The sequence below is a fragment of the Vulpes lagopus genome, chromosome 17 (genome assembly GCF_018345385.1).
Source record: "Vulpes lagopus strain Blue_001 chromosome 17, ASM1834538v1, whole genome shotgun sequence".
Classification (NCBI taxonomy): Eukaryota; Metazoa; Chordata; class Mammalia; order Carnivora; family Canidae; genus Vulpes; species Vulpes lagopus.
In genome coordinates this window covers 23852317-23874049 of record NC_054840.1, presented here as the reverse complement: position 1 = coordinate 23874049, position 21733 = coordinate 23852317, and the positions used below count along the sequence as shown (strand labels likewise).

The following is a 21733-nucleotide window of genomic DNA, read 5'->3' as shown; positions in this document are numbered from 1 at the left end:
ACAATTGTTGCCTCTGAATAATGTCATCGTGGGTGATATTTTTTGGCTTCTTAACACCTTTGTACTTTCCAGATTTTATAAAATCAATCTGTATACCTTTGATAATCAAGAAAAACAAGTATTAAAAAGTCCCATGGTTTTAAGATGTAATGACTGTCCTCTTGGAAGAAACTTGTATTATTAAATGTTTTAGGGTACCCCAAACTTTCAGGAGAAAGGAATTCATAAGCATAAAGCACTGACTGCTCACAGCATTGTCTACCCCTGTCTTGTCCACAGATTGGATGTTAGGACTATATGTTGGAGTGGCATTAGTCACAGTGTACCTGCTGCCACAGCTTTGCTCTTTCTCCCCTCTTTGACTTTGCCCCTCCATACCCCCCATACACTGTTGCTTATTTTTTCTGAACCAATTGAGAATAGGTTGTTTACCCCTTAATACTTCAATGTGTATTTCCTAAGAACAAGGACATTCTCGATACAGTTATCAAATTCAACATCAAGATAGTACTTCCCTACTGTGTAGTGGAATAAATATTCCAATTATTCTGTACCTTTTTTTACAGTAGGCTCTGTGTTTGCCAAATTATCTGAGGCTTTTATCTACAACAACAACAAAAAATTTGCAAGCAGTGTGGGTGGAGTGATTAGGGAAGAATTCTATAACTATAATCATATAACATTATTTCTTTGGATTATTTGGATTATTTATCTTTAAGTGCCTACTAGTATAATTTTCTTCAATTATGGGGCTACTCATTTTTATCGTCTATTTTTGGAAAACCCTCATCCCCTAAATTGGAATTGATGAAGATCCCATTAAAACATCAGACCAGGACAGCCACAGTGGCTCAGCGGTTTAACGCCGCCTTCAGCCCAGGGTGTGATCCTGGAGACCCAGGATCGAGTCCCACGTCGGGCTCCCTGCACGGAGCCTGCTTCTCCCTCTGCCTGTGTCCCTGCCTCTGTGTGTGTGTGTGTGTGTCTCTTATGAATAAATAAATAAAATCTTTAAAAAAATCAGACCAAACAGATTAGACAGAAACCCAATAACATTTTTGGAAAACAAGGGCTTGTCAAACCCTGCCCATGGCTCACCTCTCTGGATGGGCAAGTGACCTTAACTTCATGCGAAGAACCCTGAGCTTGTACTTGGGGCCTATTACAGATCCCGTAGAGAACACCAAGGAAATAGTTGCCACTTTATCCAAGTCTTGATTAAATCTTGCAAGCAGACTCACTTGGTGGTATTTCTGAAATATTGCAGGTTCACTAGAAGGAAGAATTAATATTGTTAAGTGGATCTAGATTGCTAATGAAATCATTTTGAAGCCTACAAATCACTCTTAAGAAGGTAGCCGCTTGACCCCAAAGTTCTGCTGTATTCCCAAAGACTGCATAAGAGAAGCTTCTGGCCTCAGGAGTGATGAAATACTGTGGCACAAGAGAAGTATGCCCGCCTACTATATACACTAGATATCATTCTCATCTCTTGACACATGTCTCCATTGCCCCGAAAAATTCTTCAAGATGAGTATTATATTGTCTTCACTTTATAGACAAGGAAACATGCTTCTGGAGTTTAAACTCAGCCAGGTCACAGGGCTTATCTGCATCACTGCAGGGATTCAAATTCAGTCCTGAGTTCAAACAGTCCATTAAATTGCATTGCTAGGTGTGTATGCATATTTTTAGCCCGATTAGCTACTAATTTGAAGTTTTGCTTAAGCATATATTTTTTTTAGTCCTGCCTTTCAAATAAGATAGCTAAGTCCCAGGTTCCAATACTTTTCCTACAATGTCATGTTTCCTACAGTTGGAATTTCACATTGAGCCTAAAGTATGTCCACTGGGGAGGCTCAGTAGGTCAATGTCCCTCTGGGAAACTGGGGATGTAGACCATGGAGACCGCCCTGGGCTCAGAGATGGGTGGCTTGCTCTAGAACCGAATCCTTAATTTTGGGGTGGGAATGGGGATGAGAGGGTGTGTGTCACCCCAGCCTCACTAGAATCATGTGTAAGTCCTGTGGAGAGCAAACGTGTCACAAGTAAAACTAATCTGAAAGTTACCCAGATTTTAGTTTTTAAATATGATCCTCACTGAAAGGAATGGGGGTTGGGGCACCTGGGTGGCTCAGTCAGTTAAGCTTCTGCATTCAGCTCAGGTCATGATCTTAGGGTCCTAGGATCAAGCTCTGCGTTGGGCTCCCTACTTAGGATGTAGCCTGCTTCTCCCTCTCCTCCTAGCTTGTGCTCTCTCTTGCTCTCTCTCTCTCTCTCTCTCTCTCTCAAATAAATAAATAAATCGCAAAAAAATAAAAAAATAAAAGGAATGAGGGCTTCCAAGAGAAATGGCTGATTCCAGGGCTAGGGTCAGAGAAGGTACAAAGTGATTCCACAACAATTTGTGTGTCAAAAAGTGAGGAACTAAAAAAAAAAAAAAAAGTGAGGAACTGCTCAAAGAATGGTGGAGATGTTCAAAAGAAAATAGAATCACTTCACATTCATCAGGATGGCAAAAATTTTTAAAAACCTGAAAATAAGAAGTGTTCACAAGGATATGGAGAAATTGGAACCCTTGTGCACTGTTGCTAGGAATGTAAAGTCATACAACCACAATGGCAAATGGTCTGAGGTCTCTTCGAAGAATTAAAAATAGAATTGCTTTATGATCCAGCAATTCTACTTCTGGGTATATATGCAAAAGAATTGAAAGCATGGTCTCAGAAAGATACTTTTGCCCACCCATGTTCATAGCAGCCTCATTCACAAGAGTCAGAAGTACAAGCAACCCAAATGCCCATCAATGGATGAATGGATAAATAACATGTGATATATACATACAATGGAATATTATTCAGCCATAAAAAGGAAGTAAATTTTGTCATATGGTACAACATGGATAAACCTTGAAGACATCATGCTAAATGAAATAAGCCAATCACAAAAAGATAAATATTGTTTGACTCCATTTATGTAAGTTATCTAAAGTAATCAAATTCATAGAAACATGGGGCGCCTGGGTGGCTCAGTCGGTTGGGCGTCTGCCTTCAGCTCAGGTCATGATCCCGGGGTTCTGGGATTGAGTCCTGCATGGGGCTCCCTATTCAGTAGGGAGCCTGCTTCTCCCTCTCCCTCTGCTGTTCCCCCTGCTTGTGTGCTCTCTCTCTCTCTCTCTCTGTCAAATAAATAAATAAATAAATAAATAAATAAATCTTTCAAAAAAATTCATAGAAACAAAGTAGAAAGGTAGTTATCAGAAGCTGGAGGGAGAAGGAAAAGGGAGTCATTGATCAATGGGTATAGAGTTTCAGTTTGCAAGATGAAAAGGTTCTGGAGACTTATTTTACAATAATGTGAATATTCTTTTTTTTTAGGATTTCATTTATTTATTCAAGAGAGGCAGAGACATAAGCAGAGGGAGAAACAGGCTCCATGCAGGAAGCCCGATGTGGGACTTGATCCCGGGCCTAGAATCATGCCCCGAGCAAAAGGCAGACACACTCAACCGCTGAGCCACCCAGGTGTCCCTAATGTGAATACTCTTAACACTACTGAGCTGTATACTTATAAATGATGAAGATAATAAATTTTACATTATGTGTTTTCATCACAATAAAAAATGCATTTAAAAAAAGGGCACAGACCCAGTTTGAAGAGATTTCACTAACCAGATTTGAGACAATTTAAATATCAAAATAAATAATGGTAGTAACTGCGAGTCCCCATTAACAAAATAAAAGTCCATGAGTCCATATTGATACAACCAGATAAATAGATAAATAAATGGGGAGAAGAAAAATGCTTTCCCTAAATGATGAATTAGAAAAATCACCATTTGACAATCATCATTGTAACAATTCAACTACAACTACATCACAACTAGTGGGTAAAAGTTTGAGGAGTAATGGAACATTTGCATGGTCTCAAAGTACCTCCCCGCAGTATACTTCTTAATACAAAGGAAAAACAGTAACTTGATAGTGAAGAAACTTGGCAGAAATACCTTAATGAACCAGTCCACTTTAATGAAATAAATCAAAGTTGTGGGCCTCCTGATAGGGCACACTGGACCAAACATAACATCACTTCTGTGCTGTTCTTGCCAGAGATGTATGATCTGAATGTAATCATGAGGAAGCATCAGACAAACCCAAACTGAAGACATGCTGAAAATAACTGACCGATAAGTGTCAAAGTCAAAAAAGTCAAGGAAAGATGGAAGGTCCAAGTGAAGACTAAAGAAAGAGGATAACCAAATACAACCAATGATCCTGAATTGGATCCCTCTCCAAGAGCAGCTGTGGGAACACGAGCATTTAGAGATTCCAGGAAAGGATGATGCCGCCTGCGGTTGGCAAAACCCAGTGGGGGTAGATGGAAGGCAGGAGAGGGAAAAGCCCCCCTGGAGCTGGTAAAGCCTGTCTACAAGTACAGGTTGGAACCCCCTCTTCCACCTGGAGGGATGTCTGGAAATACTGGGGGAGGCATTAACCAAGGAATGGGTTCTTAAAAGAAAAAATGGAGTGAGAGCCAATGAACTATGGGCTTTGACCAATAATAGGAGCCAGATGTTTGTTTCTGTTAGTATGGTGCACTAACCACCCTGCAAACAATTCCTAATAATGGATACAATTAAAACAAAAACAAAACTAAAAACCTTTTAAATTGCACTGGAAAGCAAAGAACACTGAGAAACCTCAAAAATATGTGAAGGCAGAAATACTGACATCACATCACCTTTTGTTGGCCTTTTTTGGAAGTTAGTAACAAGTTTTCTTTTTTATGGTCTTGCACTGCAGTAGAACACAAAACAAAGCCACTGGAGGAGGAGAATTGAATGGGAGACTGTGGTGAGGGGTGAACTAAAAATAAATTCTAAGTATACAACCCTCCTACAACCTCAGGGGGCAGAAACAATCTCTATCAAAATCCCAGCTGCCTTTCTTTTTCTTCCAGAAACTGACAAGCTAATTTAAAATCCATGTGGAAATTAAAGAGACCCAGAATAGTCAAACAACTTTGAAAAAGACCAAACTTGGGGTGCCTGGGTGGCTCAGCTAGTTAAGCATCCCACTCTTGATTTCAGCTCAAGTCATGATCTCAGGGTCTTGAGATCAAGACTCACATTTGGGTCCACACCTAGAGTGGAGCCTGCTTTGGATTCTCCCTCTCCCTCTGCCCACCCCCTTCACCCAACATGTCTGTGCTGTCTCTAAAAAAGAAAAGAAAAAGACCAAAGCTAGGGGATTCACACTTCCTGATTGCAAAATTTGTTGGAAAGCTTCAATAGTGCTACAGTAAGCTACATGACAATGTGGTATTTGTATTAGGATAGATATATACATCAATGGAAGAGAATTGAGAGTCCAGAAATAAAACTTTCCGTTTACTGTCAATTGATTTAGGCAAGGGTGTCAAGACATTCACAGAGAAAGAATAGGTCTTTCAATAAATGGTGCTGTGATAACTGGGTGTCCACAGGCAAAGGAATAAAGTAGGACCCCTACCTTATTCTATATGCAAAAACGAACTCAAAATGGATCAATGACCAAATGTGAGAACTAAAATTATAAAGGACTTGTGTCCAGAGTAAATAAAGAACTATTGCAATTCAACAATAAAAAGGTAATAATCCAATTTTAAAGTAAGAGGCACACAAAAACCTGTACCCAGATGTTTATAGCAGCTTTATTCAAAATTATCAAGATTTGGATGTAGCCAAGATGTCCTTTAGTAGAAGAATGGGTAAATAAACTGTAGTACATCCAGACAATGGAATACTATTCAGTGCCAAAAGGATATGAGGTAGCAAGCTATGAAAAAACATGAAGAAAACTTAAATCCTATTACTAAGTGAAAGAAGCCACTTTGGAAAGGTTACATACTGTAGGATTCAGCTACATGACATTCTGAAAAAGGCAAAACTCTGGAGACAGTAAAAAGACCAGTAGTTGATAATAGTTAGAAGGAAGAGATGGATATGATAGGCAGAGCACAGAGGACTTTTAGGATTATAGGATCTACTCCATGATCCTATAATGGTAGATATATGTTCTAATATGTTTGTCAAAACCTATAGAATGTACAACACCAACAGTGAACCCTAATGTAAACCATGGACTCTGGGTAATAATATATCAGGGTAGATGTTTCTGTTGTCACAGGTGTACCACTCTATTATCAGATTTGATACTTGGGGAGGCTGTGTGTATGTGGCCAAGAGGGTATATGGGAAATCTCTGCACTTCCTGCTCAGGTTTGGGAATCTAAAACTGCTCTAAAAAATTAAGTCTGTTGAAAGGAGAAAAAGTGAGTAAAGGACCTGAATAGACATTTCTCCAAAAAAAAAAAGATACATACAAATGGCCAGTAAGCACATGAGAGACACTCAAAGTTGTTCATCATTAGGGAATTGCAAATCAAAACCATAATGAGATATAACATAATGTCCACTAGAATGGCTACAATAAAGACAGACATGGGGACGCCTGGGTGGCTCAGTGGTTGAGCAACTGCCTTTGGCTTAGGGTGTGATCCTGGGGTCCTAGGATCGAGTCCCACACCGGGCTCCCTGCGTGGAGCCTGCTTCTCTCTCTGCCTGTGTCTCTGCCTCTTTCTCTCTGTGTGTGTCTCATTAACAAATAAATAAAATCTTTAAAAAAAGACAGACATGTCTGTGGTATATACACAAAATATGATACATGTACACAAAGGAATATTATTCAGCCTTTACAAGACAAGAGAAATCCTCTCACGTGTTATAACATGAATGAACCTTAATATTATGGTAGGTGAAATAAGCCAACCACAAAAAGATGAATATTGTGTGAGTCCACTTATATGAGGTATCTAAAGTAGTCAAATTCATAGAAATAGTAGAATGATGCTTGCTAGGGACTAAGGGGGAGGGGGAGAAGGGAGTTATTATTTAACCAGTATTGAGTTTCAATTTTGCAAGATGAAAAAGTTCTGGAGATGTTTCACAACAATGTGAATATATGTAACACTACTAAACTCAGAAATGATTAAGATGGTAAATTTTATGTTTTGTCTTTTTTAATCACAATTTTAAAATTTTAAGGCAGATAATAACAGTGTTGGCAAGGATGTGGAGAAATTAGAATTCTTACACGTGGCTAGTGGGAATGTAAAATGTTGCAGCTGCTTTGGAAAGCAGTTTGGCATTTCCTGAAAATGTGAAATACATAGCTATCATATGACCCAGCAGTTCCACTCCTAGGTATATACCCGAGAGAGATGAAAATATATGTCTACACAGAAACTCATACACCTATGTTCATTACGTGTATGTAGCAGCATTATTCATAATAGCCAAAAAAGTGGAAACAACCCAAATGTCCATCAGCTGACAAAAGGATAAATAAAATGTGGTATGTGTGAACAGAGTGGCACAGTGGAAGCAAGCTGGACCCATAACCCAGAGGTCAGTGGATCAAAGTAAAATGCGGTACATTCATACCATGGAATATTATTTGGTCACTGATACATGCTATCGTATCTTGAAAATATTATGCTCAGCCAAAAAAGCCAGATGCAAAAAGGCCACATATCGTATGATTTCATTTATATGGCATGCCCAGAATGTGTAAATCTATAGGGACAAAAAGTAGACTAGTGGTAGACAGGAGCTGGGGAGGAAGCAGGAATGAGAAAGTACTAATAGGTATGGGGTTTCTTTTTGAGATGATCAAAATGTTCTGGAATTACATGGTAGTGATGTTTGTACATTTTGTGAATATACTAAAAACCAGTGAAATATAAACTTTAAAAGGGGTAAATGTTATGGCATGTGAATTATATCTTAATTTTTAAAAAAGGTTTAAAATTGAAAAAGAAATACATCCAAAACATGAATACACCAGGCATATCCTAGATGTGACTCCATTTGCACCATAGCCTGGCAAGACTGAATAAACTCAGGGCACATTCTCTGATACTATTTTCCTTTCCTTGAATTGTAAAGCTACTAAATACTAAAATACTAAAAGCTAAAAGTTTACCTTGCAGAAGAGAAAAGTAGACATAATCTCCCCACGTAATAGAAGGACCATTTCCTTTTTTCCTATATCTTCTCTGATTGGTGATGATGTTTTCACAATCATGACTCAACTAAGAATGACTAAACATGAATAAAATAGAAATGTTAAGGTCTCTATCTTAATCAAGAAAAAACTCCTTCACAGGGATGCCTGGGTGGCTCACGGGTTGGGCGCCTGCCTTCAGCCCAGGAGGTGATCGAGCCCCGCATTGAGCTCCCTGCAAGAAGTCTGCTTCTCCCTCTGCCTCTGTCTCTGCCTGTTTCTGTCTGTGTCTCTCATGAATAAATAAATAAATCTTAAAAAAAAAAAAAGCCCTTCACAGAAAATGCTAGTTGGGAGAAATTCACTACATAAAATTAAATTTCTAAGACATGTAAAGCCAACATGTAATCAGTTATTGGCATAAAAAAAATTTTTTTTTTGTAGGTGAGCACTTTTTTGTTACAGACCTGCACGATTTCCCCTGCTATTTCTTGGAATGTCCAGGTGAGGTCCCTGCCCAGCTTCCTTACTGAAGATGACACCCTAGAATCTGCCTGACGCTGGTTGGTCAAGATTCGCCCCCTAGCGGTGTCCTCCCTGAAACTGCAGCCGCACTGGGTTTGGGGACATTGGCACTGGTATTGGCCAATCACTTGGCCTCTCTGAGCTTCCGTTTCCTTATATATAAAATACAGATGGTAATACCACCTCACAAGGTTTTAGTGTGAACTGCATGAGCCTGCGTGTGTGATGTGCCTAGTTCAATAAACAAAGGCTGTTATTATTATGATCCGGGGATGCATTAAAGAAAAAAATCACCTCCAGACCACCAATACACACCTTCTCTATTCATCTCTATGGTGAACCCATAGGCGACTGCCAGTTTCAGATCACATTCCAGTTGGTCCTCTATGAGTGAAGCCAACAGACAACCCAAGTGCCTAGTAGATAAGAGGGCCCCCCAAAATGTTTATGAGTAAATGAGCAAGATGAACTTCAAATTTCTTTGCTTAAAGTGTTATTTTCCTCCTTTTTCCTGGTTATAAAATTAATGGATGAAACCAATTAACTATTTTTAACATATATATATATGTTATAAATAAATAATATATATTTATTTTTAACATATATATATATAGGTTATAAATAAATAAATAAACACACAATATCATATAAAAGTAAAAGAGAAAGTAAAGAGAAGCTGGAAAAAGCACTCCTATTCCTACCATCCAAGGGACAATCTAACATATTAGGCATATTGCTTTTTCATTTTTTTGGCATTGTTGATCTAATTTTATACTTTTCATCATTTGATAAATCCTGCATTTTTCACTTTGCACATTATAATTTAATAGGTTTCATAAGTTAATGTATAAGTAACATTTTATAATATGAGAATATTAAATTCACCATTTCCCCTTCATTGGATTTTCAGGGTGTTTCCAGTTTTCTATTGCAAATCACATTTTCTGAGTTTCAGAAACATACATATATATATGTGTGTGTGTATATATAAGAGCTCACAAAAAATTGAAACGTGTGGGTGTGGATGCCTTTAGGTGTGGGATTGTTGGGATGGGGCAAGTATTTGCACTTTTATGTTACATATTTTTTGTTATATATTTCTTTACTGTTTAAATCCTTTATAGCAAGCAAGGATGACTTTTGTAATTAAGTGTTTAAACAAAGGAAGGAAGCAGGAGAGGGAGAAGGGGAGGGAGGGAGGAAAGAAGAAAAGGAAGTAGATCCCTGTACCAATATTTTTTAAAAAGAGCCGGGAAGATCAAGAACCACGAGAAGTGACCACTCCCATATATCTTTTGTAGAACAAAAACAAGTACAAATCTATAAATAAGAAAGTAGGTATATTTGGGATTTAATTTCTCTGAGCAAAAAGGGAAATAGCAAACTGCAAGTACCCCAGCCCAACTTACTGATTGATTTTGGATTCTGTGATATTCCCAGCTTTATCTTTCAATTTGATTGTAATGGAGCCTCTTCTTATGTTCTTATTCCAAGTTATAATGTCCACAAAGTAATGATATACTGCAAAACAAGGAGAGAGCACAACGAGAGAAGGATACTCTCAACGGCTCCACTGAAAGGTCAGTTCCTAAAAACCCAACCTGCCTCATAACTTGAGTCTCTTGTTCTCTTCCTCTCTAGTTTCTCTGCAAAGATCCAGGGCAGAATTTTCTAATATTCCTTTCCATTCTTTTTGGTAGATATGGCCTGGGTGATGGAGAATTCAGTGGTCTCCAGTTGTCATGTTCAAGCACCACAGTTGGATTGGTGTTCCCACCTTATTGACTGAGGTATCACGGCCTACCGCTGAGTGTGACTGGCTCATTGCAATCTCTGCCCTTGTACGATAAACCAGCAAGGCATCCACGAGAGACTCTCTAGAGCTGACAAGGTCTTCCACAATCTGGGCCGTGTCCACCAGCCTCCCTCATGTCTTCCCCAGTCCTGCCATATCACCTGCACTGCCAAACTGTTCCTTGCTCCTGAGCCTTCTTCCCACTTGGACACTCTTACTTTGCCCCTTTTGACAACTCATCCTTCAGGTTTCGGCTTAATGTCCCTTCCTCCATGAGGCCTTCACTGACCCTCAGACTAAGTCAGATTTCCCTCTTAGAATTTTTATTATGCTCTAGTATTCTCCTGTCATTGTAGTCAACACATTTACCTATATTTACAAAGTGCAAGAAAAAAAGTGATAATCAAAAAAGTGGTGTGTGTATATATATATATACATATATATATATATATATATATATATATAGGCATATCTATACAAATATTGCCTGAGTACTGTCTTATGCAGTTAAAAAAATAACGTTAAAATATACTACAGCAATAACTGGGAAGGGATTCCTCTTTATAATCCTGGAAGTAGTACCTTATAAGCATTCAGAATATTGCTACTAAATAAATGAGAATGCATGAACATTCTGTGTTCAGAAAATTATTCTTCCTCCCTACTCTTTGCTTCCCAAGGTCAATGATGCTTTGGGAAGATGGGTTCCCACAGTGGTAGCCTGATTTGCTATCCTTTGATCAGACTTGCAGAGAAGGGAGTGGAATCTCAGGGAGATGTTGGTTCCAGAAATAAGGTCAGCCCTGGAGTATCCATTTCATGGCCCATTATTACTTGGGCACTTGCCTCCCTTGAACCGGGTAGACAGCAAACCCTGGGCTGTCACACATGGCTCCAAAGGGGGAGGGAAACCCACTGATCTGCAGCCTCTTTTATTAGGGTTGCTCCTAAGAAGAGTGAAAAGGGGAACAAGATTACAAGACATGCCCAGGAAAATTTCTACTTGATTTCCAAGACATCTAGTCATCTGCTGCTACACTTAGCCCCTATCTGGAATATCCAAGCTCTCAGTGTCTTTAGAAGATCATCATGGTTGCTTTGGAGCTGGAACTGACCCATAAATGTGGCTGATACCTGATTTCACTGAGCCACAACCTCGGGTCTTTGGAGGAGTCAAGCACATTTTCTGGAAGATCTTAGTGATTAGAATGGCTATCCAGGTGGTACCTGGATAGCTCAGTCAGTACAGCATGCAACTCTTAACCTCAGGGTCTTGAGTTCAAGCCCCATGTGTGGTGTAGTTTGCTTAAAATCTTTTTGTAATAAAAAAAAAAAAAACAAAACAGGATGCCTGGGTGGCTCAGCGGTTAGGCGTCTGCCTTTGGCTCAGGGCATGATCGTGGAGTCCAGGATTGAGTCCCACATCGGGCTCCCTGTATGGGGCCTGCTTCTCCCTCTGCCTATGTCTCTGCCTCTCTCTGTGTCTGTCATGAATAAATAAATAAAATCTTAAAAAAAAAAAAAAGAGCCATCCAGCAAAGCTAGCAATTATGATTTGTTGAGATTGAATCCTTATAACCCAGGAGATAGGCATTATTATCTCTATTTTACCTAGCAGGACACTGAGACTCAGAAAGGTTAAATGTCTTGACCAAGGTCACATAGCTACTGTGTGGTAGAGTCGGGATTCAACCAAAGTCTTCCAGCTCCGAAGTCCACACTTCATCGTGGCCTTCATTTACCAAGAGGTAGCCAGGAAGCTGAGACTCAGCCATTTTTTAAAAGGGAGGGGGTTTGAAAGGCAAACAACCACAATCACCACTCACTGCAGTATGGTTTCTCCTCAGCTGTGTCGAAGAACGCTTTAGTCATAGGAGTATTTTTCTGCTTTAAATACTCTTTCCAATTATCAGCATAATAGCCTATAAAGCAAGTTGGAAAAAGGTAACTAACATGTATTACATAAATGTAAAAGCAGCTGGGGAGGCAGTGAGAACAGTAAGTTTGACCACCCACACCACCAAGACAGTCTCCCTCTTACACCCCTGCTATGGGGAGGACCTACAGGGCCACCAGGCCATACTTCCCCTGCATCTCCCATACCTTGCTTGCTACCCCATCTCTCAGAGCTGGGACTTGCAAAATGACTCCACTGTAGCTCTCCCCCCTTTTTACTGACGTATCACCCTGGTTCTCAGTGGCACACTAGTTCTCTCACACCCTGGGTAGGCTAAGAATAGCACTGACATTTTTCAGTAATATATTCATTTTATAGATTAAAACAGATTCAGGTTTACACCTAAAATACCAGCACTCTTGCAAAGCATTGTGCTTTCTTAAAGAACTACAATTAGGCCCCTAAATTGCACAGAACCTGAGCTTGCTATGAAAACGTGGGCTTGCCCTTTGAACAATGAGAAAATTCCCATGATCATCCAGTTTCAAAGTCCTCACCATCTGGAATACTTCTACCAACCCTTAGCAAATATCTAAGCAGCCTCCACAGTATCTGCTACCCCCACCCCACCCCGTATGTGCACATAACGCCCAGGGCTCAGAGCTCCTGGTTGGCTCGGGTTGAGCATAGGTATGCCTTTGGCTCAGGTTATGATCCTGGGGTCCTGGGGTCAAGTTCTGCAGTGGGCTCCCCCCAGGGAGTCTGCTTCTCCCTCTGCCTGTGTCTCTGCCTCTCTCTGTGTGTCTCTCACAAATAAATAAATAAAATATTTTTAAAAAAGAAATAAAGAACCAAGATTCAGGGGCACCTGGATGATTCAGTTGGTTAAAGTTCCAACTCTTGATTTCAGCTCAGGTCATGATCTCAGGGTCATAAAGTCAAGCCCCGTGACCGGCTCTGTGCTCAGCAGATTCTCTCCCTCTCCCCTCTGTGCCTCTCCCTGCTCACGTTCTCTCTAAATTAAAAAAAAAAAAATCAGGATTCAGCGTGAGGGTATTTACCAGACACAGTTCGTTAGAAAGGGTCATTCTGCGAGACCATTTGACAGGAGAGCCTGGGCCCACTGTGACCCTCCCCCATCAGAGAGGTTATGTGCATCAAGAGGATATTTCTCCCTGATGTTTCTAGAAGCAATGTCCACAATAGCCAAACTGTGGAAGGAGCCTCGGTGTCCATCGAAAGATGAATGGATAAAGAAGATGTGGTATATGTATACAATGGAATATTCCTCAGCCATTAGAAACGACAAATACCCACCATTTGCTTCAACGTGGATGGAACTGGAGGGTATTATGCTGAGTGCAGTAAGTCAATCGGAGAAGGACAGTGTATGTTCTCATTCATTTGGGGAATATAAATAATAGTGAAAGGGAATATAAAGGAAGGGAGAAGAAATGTGTGGGAAATATCAGAAAGGGAGACAGAACATGAAGACTCCTAACTCTGGGAAACGAACTAGGGGTGGTGGAAGGGGAGAAGGGTGGGGGGGTGGGGGTGACTGGGTGGCGGGCACTGAAGGGGGCACTCGGGATGAGCACTGGGAGTTATTCTGTATGTTGGCAAATTGAACACCAATAAAAAATAAATTTATTATTAAAAAAAAAAAAGAGGATGTTTCTGTCCCCATGGGAGCAGGCTATGTAAGGTGACTATCCCCTTGGTGGGCTTGGAAACTTTTTTGGAACCTTCTTTTTTGTGCTAGAGTGTCCAGGGAGGTTGCACTGCCCTCTGGATGAAATTGTATGCAAATGGCTTTCCTAACACTGTTTATGAGTAGGAGGGCCAAGAGTGCTTCACAGAACAAATTGGCTAGAAAAAGCTAAGTAAATATTTTTTTAACAATGCAATTTTCAGGCACATTTTTATTTGCTTGTTTATTTATTTATTTTTAAGATTTTATTTATTTATTCATGAGAGACACAGAGAGAGGCAGAGGGAGAAGCAGACTCCCTGCACGAGCCCGATGCTGGATTCGATCCCAGGACCCTGGGATCAACCCTGAACCAAAGGCAGATGCTCAACCACTAAGCCACCCAGGTGTCCCTCAGGCCCATTTTTAGATAGTAAAATGGTGCTGGGATTCTACCAAAAATAAACTGTTTGTTCATCAGAGGGGGAAACTGCTTGTTGGACTTACCCAGAAGGGGACAGGACTCCTTTTGTGGTATGCCACAGTTGACACACTTGCCGTTCCTATAATCCCGGTAGGAGTCACAGGGATATGCGGTAATGGAACAGTTCTCTCTCAGAGAAGAAAGGTACAGGTACACAGACCTCTGGTGGTCACACTTAAAATACTTCAATCCTTAATTGTAAAAGGAATGATGAAAGAGTAGAGCAGTTGTAGCTTTTAACGATAGCACATCACGTTCCATACACCCACAATTCATCATCTGTCCTATATGCCAGGTACTGTGCTAACAGCTTCAATGTATTTTATTCCATTTAATCCTTTTAAAAACCCATAGATCAGGATTCATGCCGGCATGTGGCAGGATAAAAGAAGATAGGCATGATTACCCCCATCTTACCCAGCAGGACACTGGGATTCAGAGAGCCTAAATGACTTTACCAAGGTTACACAGCTATTATGTGGTAGAAACAGGACTCAACCTATGTCTTTCCTTTGTCGGTGAACAGGAAGAGAAAAATCAATGGTAGATTTTCCCCAGAGATTCTCAGCAGAAGGCAAGCACATTTAAACTAGTATAGACATCAGAGAAAGAAGGCATTGAGGAGTAATTGGTAGAGGAAGATCCCCAAGGAGGACAAGCAGAGGTGACAGCTTTGAAAAAGAAGGGGAGATGCTTCCACCCTGGGGGCAGAAGGGAACATGAATGTGAAGACTGATCTTGTAAACTAAGATGAGGATAGATAGAATGGCTCCCTCAGTAAGATCTTAATCTAGGTGAAAAAGGCAAATCTAGACCAATTTTAAGAGGTGAGGGTTTATAGGTAGTGAGATTTTTGGAATAGAAGCATCAGGAGTGATCACAGGGAGTCAGAAGAGATAAACATAAGGATTCTCTGGTATCACTGAGAGCCATGGAAAGGTTAGCAAGTTTGCCTGGATCTAGTACTCAATTAACAATGCTCCATGGCAGCTCCAGAATGTTCTCAAGCCAAGGTGGGTGACTTGGCAGAGATCTCCAGGGGTTCTGTACTGGGAGTACACAGGGCATTCATGAGAAGCCCCATGGTAGGGGTTCCATTTCTGCTACAGGGTGAAGGGTGACGTAAGAGGAATTGAACAATGCGTGGTGGCAAATGGTTAAGCCATGAATGGTCAAGAAGAGGTGACAAGCAAGCCTCCAGTTAATTCCTAGTGGGTGGGAGGTGGTGCCACAGTGAGAGATGAAGGCATCGAGGTGCAGAGATGGCATCGGGAAGGTTAGACATGATGAAGCACTGCAGCACACAACACTGTTGGAAGGTGGATGGGTCCAATGATGAAGTCATTCACTCAGAAAAGGGAGTTGGGTCGCAAAGATGGGTAAACAAAGGAGGTGAATATCTGAGTAGGAAACAGTGATTATGAGCTAGTGGTTTGGATAGGCACTGAGTTCTGGAGTCAGATCCATGTTTCCTTTTCCCCCAGAGTCCACTTATGTCCATAGAGGAGATCAGTGAAGGACAGAAATAAACTGGGGCCAAGAGAAGAGAAACATCGGTTGGCATGGGGCCAAGCTGGACTGGACTTAATCTGACAGGTCAATATTGACTTATTGCTCCTGGAACTTCCACTTGCAGAAACAATGACATTGATAACAATACAGAGAATGTCCTTTATAAGCAAAGCACATTATCAGGACAGGGTTTGAACACACACAATTTATGGTACAATTTGGTTGACCCTACTAATGCCATTTCATCTGGATCATTTTCAAACACCACATAATTCCCGTGGCCATATACAGCTACCATTTTGTAACAAGATCATCTTTTTCTAGAATCATATCCATGATTATTTAACTTTCTCTAGCAATTATGAAATACAGATTCAGAGCACTTAAGGATGGATTATTTTGTTCTGTCCCCGTCCACCCACACATTACTTTTATGTTGCCCTCTGTTTTTTGTTTTATGAGGTTTTTTCATTATAAAATAATAAAATAATACATGCTCATTTAGAAAATATAAAACAATAGGAAATGATGCAAAAACCAGCTACAAGTCCAATAATCAGACTTCACCACTAATAATTATTTGCAGCATTTATGTTTAGTCTTTTTTTCTATACTTACTTACATATGTACGAATATACATTTAAAAAACAAATTGGAAAAAAAAACAAATTGGGATCATACTGTATAGTTTTGTGTCTTTTGCACTTAATATCCCATTGTAAGCATTTTCATTAATCTGAAAATATGACTTTTTAACAATTATATTTCTTTGTGTGAGCGTACAATAGTTACTTAACAATTTTCCATGTTGGATATTTAGACTATTTCTAAAAATTTAGTTATCATAAACAATGCTGTGTCACATATCTTTGCACTTCGATTTTTGTCTACCTTCTCCATTATTTCTCTGGAAGAAATTTTCAGATATGGAATTTCTAGAGCAAAGACACACCTTTGCAAGAAAGCAAGAAAGAGAAATAATTCATAATATCTTTTAATCATATGGTGATGGTTATTTGTTTTTTTATTCAAGTTAAGTATAATTAGCATACAGTGTTATATTGGTTTCAGATGTACAATATAATGGTTCATCAGTTCTACACTCAGTGCTCATCATGATAAATGTATTCTTAATCTCCTTCACATGTTTCACCTATGCCCCCACAACCACCCCTCTGGTAACCAACCCTCTGTTTCTTCTCTATAGTTAAGAGTTTGGTTCTTTTCTCTTTGTCTCTTTTGTACTTTGTTCATTTGTATTGTTTCTTAAAATCCATATATGAGTGAAATCATATGTTTTTTTTTCTTTCTCTAATTTCACTTCACATAATACCCTCTAGATCCATCCATGTTGTGGCAAATGATTTGATTCATTCCTTTTTATGGCTGAGCAATATTCCATTGTATAAATATACCACATCTTCTTTATCCATTCATCTATGGATGGATACTTAGGTTGTTTCCATTTCTCAGCTATTGTAAATAATGCTGCAGTGGTTTTTTTTTAAGTAGTGTATTTGAGTAATAATTTTTAATTTATAATTTATGTTTATACTGTATCTTCTCAGATGATTTTTCTATTAAAAACTGTTACACATAGAATAATATCATATTTTTAAATATGCCTTTTAAAATCACTACTATACAATATATAAAGTTTTTGCACTTACCTCCCAATATTGTCTTGGGGCAACCAGGTTGATCCAGTCCTCCATTTGGGTAGAAGTCTATGTTTCCTAAAGGCTCCCTGTAGCCCAGTGCTAAAGAAAAATAGACTATGCTTTTATTTTTGAATTTTCTCATTGCATAGCTCATTTGCCCAAAGGATATAGGCAGGGGTTGTGTTCTTCATATTGCTATATCTATTTACATATTTTGCCCAAAGTTACCCAGCTAGTTAATTAGAATGCAGTATTTCCAACTAGGAGTCTATGAAAATGGTAATGGAATTTATTTCCAATATTTCTCAAGATATAAGGGTTTCAGCCACTCATTCACAGCAAGTCTGATAAAATGATGTTTCTTCTTTATATTTGGCTAGAATCCTCTAAGTGCCAATGATTCCTGGGCCTGTAATTGAATTCATTTCAGTCTTTCATGAATAAGAAAAAAATAAACTTTTACTTTGTAAGAGACAAAATTTTTTAAATTGGAAACTCTTCTAGAAAATGGGAACCAAAAAAAATTATAGGTTGATTTACTAATTGCTTATTCTCTTTAACCTTGTAACCACAAAATAATCAGTTAAATCCTTGATTTAAATGATTATTTGTACACATACACTTATACAGTACATATATATTACAATAATAGTGGCTATTATATATGGAGAACCTGCATGTGAGCATGGTACTAGGTGTTTTATATACCTCTCTTCTAGTTTTTACAATGTCCACAAAGGGGCCGTTGGTAAATTCAGATGAAGTAAGTTACAGATGAAGACACTCAGAGGACTTAAAGAATGAAATGACACTACGAGAAAGGACAAAACCTGGGATCTGAGTCCCCTCTGCCTGACTGCAAAGCTTATTGTCTGTCCTCAAAATTCACTCTCTCTCCAAGAATGAAAAATAAATTACTCTATTCCATCAAGCATGAAAATGTCATTGAGGTAATGCCCTTCAGGAAGGTAATACTTTGCAAACTACCTTGTAAGAATGCAGCTATTTTACAGAGACATTTCCTCTAAGGCTGACAATTGCTGAATACCACACCGGAGACCCTGTAATAGGTGAATATGGGTTTTTCTATCTCTTTTTTCTTTTTTGCCCCCCCAAAGATGGCAATTTCTTCTAAAAAAAAAAAGATTTTATTTATTTCTTTAGAGACAGGGCATGAGCAGGGGGAGGAGCAGAGGGAGAAGGACAAGCAGACTCTGTGCTGAGCGTGGAGTCAGACACAGGGCTCTGTCCCCTGACCCTGAGATCATGACCTGACCTTAAATCAAGAGTCAGACCCGTAACAGACTGAGCCACTCAGGTGCCCCTGATCAAGGGTTTTTCAGGTGGTTGTATCACAAAGAAGGTATGTTACTAAAGACTGCTCTGTTCCCTCAGCCCTCCCCAGGCTCTAATCCCAGACATCAGGTTATAAAGATCGATCGTTAACATCACCCCAACCCCCATGTCATGTACCCATCCCAGATATGAAATCAGCACCATAAAAGACAAAAATGGCCAGGAAGATCCCCAGAGAGCTGCAGAGCTATAGATAGCTCAGAATTGCTCTATACATAGACACACAACACTTGTGCATGTCTTTTAGCTTAAGAAAATAATGAGGAAGATGGGGTACCTGGGTGGCTCAGTGGTTGAGCATCTGACTTTGGCTCAGATCATGATCCCAGCTTCCTGGGATCGAGTTCCACATCAGGCTCCCCACAGCGAGCCTGCTTCTCCCTCTGCCTGTGTCTCTGACTCTCTCTGTGTCTCTCATGAATTAATAAATAAAATCTTAAAAAAAAAAAAAAAAGAATGAGAAAGAACCAAAAAAAAAAAAAAAAAAAAGAAATCATACAACCAAACCCTGCTGCATATATGGAAACATTTGTTCACATGCTGTGTAAATCAATCTACCCTTGACTGGTCAAGATGATCACCTTAAAAATAAGAAACGTTGATGGGAAAAGTACCTCCACTCTAGCAAGACATCTTGGATGCCTACATTAAACCAGTGTCCCTTTAGTATCTCTGTGGATTTGGAACCCTGCCCCACAGGAAAAGAGAGAATCTGGAGGAACCTGATCCACCCCTGCATGATGATCCCCTCAGGGGGAGACTCTTTAGGAGTGTGGGAGGGGGTGCTCACTGATCCACAAGGACAGGAATGTTACCGTCAATGTCAGAATGGATGACGTCAACGAACTGTGCATCACCAGGATCTAATCTGTCCTCAGGAGGTCTCCCATTGAATAAAGGGCCCGCAGGGTCAAGACCTGGAAAGAAAACCGAGTCGGCTGGGCAGCCCCACGCCATGAGTCACTTGCAGCTGGGCTTTTGATCCTTCCCCACAAGGATGGCAAACAGGCTGCAGGGCATTCTCAGGTGGGCAAGCACTTGCATTCCCATCCTGCTTTGTCAGGTTCCTTTCCACAGCCCTGTAGCCTTTTCCCACAGATGAGATGGTCACCCTGGCAGTGCCCTCTGAGAGCAGCATCCAGACCTCATTAGGAGCTGTATCTTTTGTGGGGCTCAACACCAGGAAGTGTACAGACATATGGGGACTGGGGCATGGGGATAAACTGATTCCTGAGGAAAAAAGCCCCTGAGGGTACATATAAAAAGCAGATGCTATACTTATGCTTATTGCATTTTAAATGTTCTAGGAACCTCACTCAACCTTTCCATCTTGTTATTAATCAAATTCCTTTACAGTTTTAATTTTTATTCGTATAAACTAGCTCATATGATCCACATCACAAGCCTGTTGGGAGGCAGGGTAGCTGTTATTCCCATTTTACAGATGCAGGGACTGAGGTTCAGAGAGATCATGTGTCTTAACCAGAGCCACAGCCTCACAATGGCAATGACCTCTCTCTTTGTTGAGCTCTTGGTTTCATTGCACTGGGTTTGGCACATGCTGTGGGAAAGTATGAAACTCACTGCTCAGGCCAGGTATCAGCGAGGGAAATAAAGTGGGTGTCAGTTCCTGCAGAACTAACCCACCCCATAAATGCCTGAGCTTATTTCTTGCCCTTGGTCAATGTTGGCTGGGTGTTCCTAACCATCAGCTGGAAAAACAAGAGTGCAGCTCCGGTGATGTTGTAACTACAAACGAAAAACTTTAAAACAACAGCAACAACAAACCACCAGAGCTTCCCAAAGGCCCTGCTAGTAACCTACCTGGATTGAAGAAGATTCCAAGGGATGTCTCAAAGTCTTTAGTCTGTGATAGTCATTTTGTTTTATTTTATTTTATTTTATTTTATTTTATTCTATTTTATTTTATTTTATTTATCTGACAGAGAACACACAAGCAGGCAGAGCTGTAGGCAGGAAGAAAAGAAGCAGGCTCCCTGCAGAGCAGGGACCCCAACTCAGGACTGGATCCCAAGACCTGAGATCATGACCCGAGCCGAAGGCAGACACCCAGCCAACTGAGCCACCCACATGCCCCTGAAAGTCATTTTAAATGGCATATTCCATCCCCTGGTGTTAGATATAAAATCCAAGAGATCGCATTCTTGCCTGACATATCCAGATGATCATTTCAACATGTAATATAAAAAAGTTGAGATTTTTTTTAATATCCTCTTCTTTTTTTTTAACTTAGTCTTTGAAATCTGGTATGTATCTTGCACTGAGAACATCTCAGTCTGCATGAGCACATTTCAAGTGCTCAGTGGCTACATGTAGCCAGTGGCTACTATATGGGACAGCAGCACAGCCCTATGGTCATTTCTCAAAGTATGGTGTTCAGACCACCTACCTCTTCTGCTTTAAAGTAGACACCTGGGCCCCAACCCCAGAGTGCTGGTTCAGCAAGTTGGCATGGTAACTGGCACCCCATGGGATTTTTACACACCCTTAAGTTTGAGAAACAAGGGGCAGCCTGGGTAGCTCAGCGGTTTTGCACCTGCCTTCAGCCCAGGGTGTGATCTCCTGAATAAATAAAATCTTTAAAAAAAAAAAATCTGAGAAACAACTGTAATGTATTATCAAGTGATGTCAGTACTTGGAATATTTTAAAATCCACTCATGCTCTTATGTGGATCATGCCACCATCTTGTGTTAAAGAAGTTAATGAGAAATAGGGGGTGCCTGGCTGGCTCAGTTGGTAGAGCCTG

At 40.1% G+C, this 21733-nt stretch overlaps 1 protein-coding gene across 2 annotated transcripts in view; it reads right to left on the bottom strand.

Annotated features, from left to right (window-relative positions):
* The window catches only part of LIPH (lipase H), a 51434-nt gene that overhangs the window by 6684 nt on the left and 23017 nt on the right, over window positions 1–21733 (bottom strand). The window contains exons 4-10 of one of the 2 annotated variants that reach the window (XM_041731876.1): window positions 19781–19882; window positions 17619–17708; window positions 14460–14627; window positions 12192–12287; window positions 9980–10091; window positions 8886–8986; window positions 1105–1272 (exon numbers count right to left, since the gene is read on the bottom strand). In XM_041731876.1, the coding sequence (XP_041587810.1) occupies window positions 1238–1272; window positions 8886–8986; window positions 9980–10091; window positions 12192–12287; window positions 14460–14627; window positions 17619–17708; window positions 19781–19882 (704 nt within the window). In that variant the 3' untranslated portion in view covers window positions 1105–1237. Of the gene's footprint in view, window positions 1–1098; window positions 1273–8885; window positions 8987–9979; window positions 10092–12191; window positions 12288–14459; window positions 14628–17618; window positions 17709–19780; window positions 19883–21733 lie in introns of those variants that run through there. The other variant, XM_041731875.1, reaches the window with a different exon arrangement.